This window comes from Otolemur garnettii, unplaced genomic scaffold, assembly GCF_000181295.1.
Source record: "Otolemur garnettii isolate 467f Iridium unplaced genomic scaffold, OtoGar3 scaffold00024, whole genome shotgun sequence".
Taxonomy (NCBI): domain Eukaryota; kingdom Metazoa; phylum Chordata; class Mammalia; order Primates; family Galagidae; genus Otolemur; species Otolemur garnettii.
Window position 1 is genome coordinate 22,028,255 of NW_003852419.1, and position 7,901 is coordinate 22,036,155.

Here is a 7,901-nt window from a genome sequence, read left to right on the forward strand (position 1 = left end):
AAAAAAAAAAAAAAAAAGAAACGTCTTCTATAAAATATTTGTAGTGCTTAACTAGGTGATTCTTGTATTGCGGCAGAAAGAACAGAAATAAAGGTGAATTTAACAAAAAAAAAATATTTCCTAAGTGAAAACTCACTGTAGATATGTCAAGAGCAGGGACATATAGCTACTCTTACATTTGCATCAATGTAACTTGGAGTAGTTACCTTCTAAAATGAATGCAGGTGGCTCATCGCCTGTGGCTCAAGTGGCTAAGGCGCCAGCCACATACACCTAAGGTGGCGGGTTCAAATCCAGCCCGGGGCGGCCAAACAACGATGGCTGCAAACAAAAAATTGGCAGGCGCCTGTGGTCCCAGCTACTTGGGAGGCAGAGGCAGGAGACTTGCTTGAGCCAGGAGTTGGAGGTTGCTATGAGCTGTGATGCTACAGCACTCTACCCAGGGTGACAGCTTGAGGCTCTTTCTCAAAAAAATAAAATAAAATGAATGCAGGGGACTGCTCTTGTCACTTTTTTCTCTACAACATTATGCCTGTGACCAATACTTCTTTCTCTTTCAGGCATTTCCTTAGGCAGAGATGTGAGCCAAATGCTGGGTGAAGAGAAAAACTTTCAAGAAGTCCTTGCAAGAACCATTCAACACTGAAGTCAAAGGAGAAACTTAACTCTAATATACTAGCTTTAAAATACCATTCCTTAAATGAGGGCTATTGAGTTACATTTTCATTTACAATGAATCCTTCCACACTAAGGTTTTCCTTTCGGTGCTTCTCTACAAAGAGCATGTGGCTTTGCAGTTTTTGATAAAATAAGACTTTAATGGTCTTGCCTCCTCTATCCATTTTTAAAAAGTGAGGACAAATCTCAACTGTTCCACCTGCTGAGATCATTTACAGAAGGCTGGGAAGAGAAAGGGGGTTCCAAATACTTGATATTCTCAGGCATAAAAGAGGACCTAAAACAAAAGACGAAAAAAGTGAATGGCCAGAAACTTGGATCTATTCATAAAACTAAACTTAGGTTTATAAATCTCTTTGAAGATTTAGAGAGAAAACACTTTAATCCTCTGTAGAAAAAGCGATAAATAACTAGAACCTCTACAAATTACTCTGGATTGTTGTGCCACCTTCTGCATCTTCAGGACTTCAGTCTAGGTCTGTACCTTCCTGCCTAACAGTATCTTAAAAGAAAATGTGTCAGGGACTTGAGGAGCTACCATCATACTTCAGCATGGCTCTGGAGATGATCAAGCTTAACGGTCCTCTGGGAGGACTCATCCTTCCACTCCTACTCTCCCTTAGAAGAGCAGTCCAGGGTCAGGGAAGGGAATGGATAGGATCACACAGCCTGGTTCAGTACAGAAACAAGCTGTCAGTAGTGACAGGAAAAGGGGGATTCTTTTTTGTTGTTGTTGCAATTTGGCCAGGGCCGGGTTTGAAACCACCGCCCTTTGTATATGGGGCTGGTGCCCTACCCACGGAGCCACAGGCACTGCAAAAAGGATTCTTTGTTGCTGGGAGTTGACACATGAACACCTTGATAGGTTGGGGAAGGGGAATCTAAGATCAACCATTGAAAGCATTATTCTATAGCTTTTTGAAGCAAAATCAGTTATTGCTGGTAACCACAGATCTACAGAGAAGAATTTTTTTTTTTTTTTGAGACAGAGCCTCAAGCTGTCCCCCTGGGTAGAGTGCCGTGGCATTACAGCTCATAGCAACCTCCAACTCTTGGGCTCAAGTGAGTCTCCTGCCTCCGCCTCCCAAGTAGCTGGGACTACAGGCGCCTGCCACAACACCCAGCTATTTTTTGGTTGCAGCCGTCATTGTTGTTTGGCGGGTCCGGGCTGGGGATTCGAACCTGCCACCTTAGGCGTACGTGGCTGGCGCCTTAGCCGGTTGAGCTATAGGCGCCGAGCCTACAGAGAAGAATTTTTTAAAGTTCTTTGTGGGCCTTCCTGGTAGGACAGCACACTATATAATGGGAACTGAAGTCCTTTTATTATATAATTGATATATGTTATCAATTATAAGTGTGTATGTATAACATTCTTTAAAACCTAGATTTTAAAAAACAAAAAAAAGACTACAGCAAATCACCTTTAGGGATGGTACCTGTGGCTCAAAAGGAGTAAGGCACTGGCCCTATATGCAGAGATGGCAGGTTCAAACCCAGCCCGGGCCAAAAACTAAAAAAAAAAAAAAAAAAACCCTACATTTTGAAGAGTACATCCTCTAATCATAAACTATTGGTCAAAATTATGCCCATTAAATGCAAAATGTGGCATTCTGTATGTATTCAGCTTAATTATAATCAGCTTCAACAGACAGAAAATTTCACAGAACACTTCATTTTTGGAATACTCTTGTTTCTCTACCTTACCTAGAGTGAACTTAAGAGCTAGTTTTGTTCATTCTCTTTGAAATAAGATGTGACTAAAGGTGCTCTCAATCTGGTTTTAAATACCACTGAAGGATATCAACACAATTGTATTAGCCATGTTTGAAGAGGTTTAAGACCTTATTCCCTTAAAACTCAAGTTGAAACTGTTTCAGCCTAGTAAGATGTTGCCAGCATCATTTCCATGAGCAAACATGGCTGGGTTCCATTCAAGTAGGATGGCTGGCTGGTGCATTGTGGTGCCACACTGGAATAGAAGTTCTTAGTAGCCCCTTAGTTGACAGGATCTGAGTCTATAAGGAAGTGGCAATACTAAAAGCCAGTTTTAAGACTTGGGTGCTTATAGATCCAAAGCTAAGCTCATCAGCAAATGGAAGACAGTGTCAGTACAGAGCTATTTTGAAGTTTAATGGGGAACACAAGGTTTGATTTAAGATATGCTGGGATGGCACCATGTAAATAATATGCTAAAGGAAATTTCAATCCAAAGTCAAAGAACAGATAGCACCAGTAGCTAAGTGAGTAGGGCGCCGGCCACATACACAAAGGTTGGCAGGTTTGAACCCTGGCTAGGCCTGCTGGAACAATGACAACTGTAACACCACCAACAACAAAATAGCCAGGTGTTGTGGCAGACCCCTGTAGTCTCAGCTACTTGGGAGGCTAAGGCAAGACAATTGCTTAAGCCCAAGAGTTGGAGATTACTGTAAGCTGTGATGCACTCTATCCAGGGTGACAGATTGTAGACTCTGTCTCAAAAAAAAACAAACACAAAGAACAGGAAGTTACTGCTCAGACCAACAATGGCTATCACTCTGTAAGGATTTCTCAGAGCTTGCAACTGCTTGGGTTTAAACACTCTACTAGGTAAGCTAATGGCAGTCACTTACATTTAAAATGGTGACGAACAGTAATTCACTAAAACTCAAACATTTTTGAAATGTTTGTACTTGAAAATGGGGGTAAAAATGGTTATATATAGTGTTCAAAACTGCATTTATTGGCATATACATAAAAGCAAACAGTGCAGCATGCTGAAATGTGTTGTGCTAATTCCCAAGCTTGACTGCTCTGAGGGAAAGAACACTACTACAGAATTTTTCAAAGTAAGCCTGTAAATATGTTCACATCTTAAATTCACACAGTGTTTCTCTGCTAACTTTCTAAGAATAAGCCTGCAGTTTGAACTTCGGCTGTATAAAACTGAAATGCACAGCATCACACTGTCTAACATTTGTTTTCCATCATTTACCTACTTTAGAAAATAGTTCCTGAATTCTTTCCCCCTTTATGGTGTATTGATTAAGGCAAAACCCCCCAAAATACCTAAAACATTAAAAGATCACCCAAACAACTATTGGTAACTTCAGGAATTTGTTAGTTGCCTTATGTGAGGATAAATAGATCCAACAAGCACGCCTATAATACAAAGTAAACTATGATTTTATTGTGAAATTCTCATAGATGGAAAATTAAATTGAATATTCTGTCCATTTCATTTTACAATAATCTTACCACTTATTTTTGTACCATGTATTTCAATTGCCTGTTTAGTGAAAAATAAAAAAAAAAAATCTGTAATTTTTGGCTTGTTTTTCCCTTAAATTTTATCATTAAATTATGGAAGCCATAATATAATGTGTTGCCAGCAGCCACATTCCAAGGCCTTGTGTTAAGATTTTTTGGCTGCTGCTTCAACCTAAGGATACAATCTTTGACCTCTATTACCTTAAAATGCCAGTATTAGCAGAAGATTAATTTTTCCCACAATAAAAACAAACCCTAGGATCTTTCACACATGCAAAATTTCACTGAAATAAATATATTTTCCTCACTTATTCCCACCCAGCATTCATGTTTTCAGTTAATTTTTAGGGATATAATCTCTAAAATTAGGGCAAAATTTCCTGCTTTCTACATCAATGCTTAACTCTCCTCCAACTTTAAGTTATATTTGTGGAGGATGAACTAGTTGACAAAAGAGAGCATGGGAGAAACATTAGCACACGCTAGTCTGATCATTTGCCAACAGGAAAGGTGTGCGAATTTCCACCTCTACCACAGATACGAATTAGCAAAAAGTTGATAAATGAAGCCATTTCAAATGGTTTTAGAGAAGGATCAGAGATAATGGGCTGACAGCATATAGTCTAAACTTGTTTTCCACACAATTTGAGCTCCCTAAACTGCTAGAGTTGGTTAAATCCCTACTGAGCACAGAAGCCTCTGTGGGTCATTTATCAGGTATATTATCTAGAAAAGCAAATATTAGATTTTCCTCTAAGATAGGTCTAGAATGCCTTGGCTGCACACACAAATGGCTGTTCTTAATGCAAGGCTCTATTTCCCTTTAACCATAAGAATTAAAATACTTATCACCATACAGTTGGTATTACTTCCAATAAGTACAATATTTATTAAACATATCTTCAGTTGTTTTGTTACATAGTGTGCAACAAATTACAATATTCTGCAGCCACAAATTATATGCAGAGTATGAAGAAACTATTAATCAGATAGTGTAATCTTTCCATTTATAACTCTACAAGGAAGAACTAGCAAATCAGATCTTACTTACATATAACATCTCACTAAACTTTATGCATGGAAAGTGACAGACACCAGTTGTGCTGTTTGATACAAAATGGCTGAACTTCATCTTCAGAAGACTAAACCCGACATCTAAACATGCCAATATAAACATCAAAACAAAATATATTCTAACCAACCACGGGAAACGGTCTGATATCAGGAAAGCAACAAAGATTACACACATTATTTTATAAACCAGCACACAAAGGTTTAAAACAGTTCTGAAAATGAAGTTAGCTGTCTTGAGTCAAGGGAATAAAAAAAAAGTCAGTATTGACCATTTACAATCTCTGACCTTTGTGGAGACGGTAAGAATCTGTTGTAGTGCAGCTACATACAGTACAATTCAGGCAATTTTGTTTTTTCACTTGGGTTCAGATTGCAAATTCATTGCTGTGAGAAAAGGATGGAGGCAAATTTTAGCAGCAACCTCCACCTGACTGCTTGACCGGAGTGCTCTGAATTTTAACATTGGACTTCTCTGCACCACCAGCTGTTGCTCCAGGACCCATTCGCTTTTTAATCTCAGCTGCCATAGTCATGAAAGACTGTTCTACATTCGTTGCATTCTTAGCACTGGTTTCCAAAAATGGAATTCCAAGGGAATCAGCAAATTCCTACAATAATAATAAGGCACAATTAAAATTGAAAAATCTTTTTTACTTAGTGCATTGCTACCATCTATACTGGAGACTAAGGAAGGACTACATTCACTGGATCCAGACAGACACTATACAAAACTGACACTGTCAAAGTATTTTAGTGCTACCATATTTTTTTTTTTTTTTTTTTTTTGAGATGGAGCCTCAAGCTATCTCCCTGGGTAGAGTGCCATGGCCTCACAGCTCACAGCAACCTCCAACTCCTGGGCTCAAGCGAGTCTCCTGCCTCAGCCTCCCAAGTAGCTGGGACCACAGGCGCCGGCCACAATGCCCGGCCATTTTTTGGTTGCAGCCATCGTTGTTTGGCGGGCCCAGGCTAGGGATTCGAACCTGCCACCTTAGGTGTATGTGGCTGGCGCCCTAGCCGATTGACCCACAGGCGCTGAGCCAGTGCTACCATATTTTTAAAAGTTAAGGTGACTATTGCCACAATTAAAATCTAACACCCTGGATTGGTGCCCATAGCACAGTGGTTATGGAGCTAGCCACATACACTGAGGCTGGCGGTTTCAAACCCAGCCCAGGCCAGCTAAACAACAATGACAACTGCAACAAAAAATAGCTGGTTGTTGGGGCAGGTGCCTGTAGTCCCAGCTACTTAGGAGGCTGAGGCAAGAGAATCACTTCAGCCCAAGAGTTTAGGTTGCTGTGAGCTGTGATGCCATAGTGCTCTGCCAAGGATGACAGTGAAACTATTTCCAAAAAAAAAACAAGCTCGGCGCCTATAGCTCAAGTGGCTAAGGCGCCAGCCACATACACTAGAGCTGGCGGGTTCGAATCCGGCCCAGGTCTGCCAAACAATGACAACTACAACCAAAAAATAGCTGGGCATTGTGGCAGGCGCCTGGAGTCCCAGCTACTCAGGAGGCTGAGGCAAGAGAATCACTTAAGCCCAAGAGTTGGAGGTTGCTGTGAGCCGTGATGCCACAGCATTCTACCCAGGGCAGGGAGATAGCTTGAGGCTCTGTCTCAAAAAAAAAAAAAAAAAAAAACCTAACACCTTTGGCTCAGTGTCCTTAGCAAGTGATTTTGACACTGGCCACATGCACCAAGGCTGGCAGGTTCAAACTCAGCCCAGGCCAGCTAAATGACAATGACAATTGCAACAAAAAAATAGCTGGGCATTACGGCAGGTGACTGTAGTCCCAGCTACTTGGGAGGCTCATGCAAAAGAGTTTAAGGTTGCTGTGAGCTGTGGTGCCACAGCATTCTACCTAGGGTGACATAATGAGACGCTGTCTCCAAAAAAAAAAAAAAAATCCAACATCTTCAAATTCAGTTTGAAATTCAAATTTTAAACATACCTTTGCTGTTGTGTAGTCTACTACTTTCTTTGTGGTCAGATCACATTTGTTCCCTACCAACAACTTGTTGACGTTTTCACTGGCATAACGATCTATTTCCTGCAGCCACTGTTTAACATTATTGAAGGACTCCTAAAAAGACAGACATCTTAAAGCATGGTAATATAGTTCTGAGCACAACTGTTACTGAAACAAGTGATTAACAGGTTTGTTTTGACCAAACCAAAAAAATAAAAAATAAAACATCTCTAGTTATAACTATATAATATTAAGTAAGGAGTGAACTAATACATAAAAATGATAGTACCTAAATGAATCACAAGTAAGAGCTTGAAGGCTTAAAAATGAAAATACCTCATTTGAAAGGGAACTTAATATTAAACTACAACTCAAGCAAACCCAATTATTTTGAAATATGCAATCTAAATATACTGCAAAACCTGGTTTTGGAATTTGAAAAACTTGTGGTTTATGAATAAGATGACCTACTAAGGGGTACTGTGAGAGATATCAAAAGATGTTATTGAATAAACAGCCTTGTTCTTTTCCACTCATATTTAGTGGAAGAAATTTTTTATTTTAAAATATTTCATGGCAATTACTAGAGACTTTCACAATTAGAACCATTTCTTTTTCCTGTTGATATCACCTATCCAATTCTTCCAATAGCACTGAATCTACATGTCTATGTATTATCTCCTAATTAGCTATAATTTCATAGCATAAGTGAAGATTAACATTTGCTATGAGAAAAATTAATTCTGATTTTCAAAGTTTATCTTGGCTCGGCGCCTGTGGCTCAAGCGGCTAAGGTGCCAGCCACATACACCTAAGGTGGCGGGTTCAAATCCCCAGCCCGGGCCCGCCAAACAACAATGATGGCTGCAACCAAAAAATGGCCAGGCGTTGTGGCAGGCGCCTGTGGTCCCAGCTACTTGGGAGG

General features: G+C 40.0%; 2 protein-coding genes across 2 annotated transcripts in view; one reads left to right on the forward strand and one right to left on the reverse strand.

Annotated features, from left to right (window-relative positions):
• CEP68 (centrosomal protein 68) overlaps positions 1-779 on the forward strand; it is a 15,563-nt gene extending 14,784 nt beyond the window's left edge. Inside the window, exon 6 of the mRNA XM_012804025.2 lies at positions 561-779. The gene's annotated coding sequence lies outside the window, so the exon portion shown is untranslated. The remainder of the gene's footprint in view (positions 1-560) is intronic.
• A 4,008-nt stretch (positions 780-4,787) lies between these two features.
• The window catches only part of RAB1A (RAB1A, member RAS oncogene family), a 37,901-nt gene continuing 34,787 nt past the window's right edge, over positions 4,788-7,901 (reverse strand). Inside the window, exons 5-6 of the mRNA XM_003787966.3 lie at positions 6,959-7,090; positions 4,788-5,609 (exon numbers count right to left, since the gene is read on the reverse strand). Of these exons, the coding sequence (XP_003788014.1) occupies positions 5,412-5,609; positions 6,959-7,090 (330 nt within the window). The 3' untranslated portion in view covers positions 4,788-5,411. The remainder of the gene's footprint in view (positions 5,610-6,958; positions 7,091-7,901) is intronic.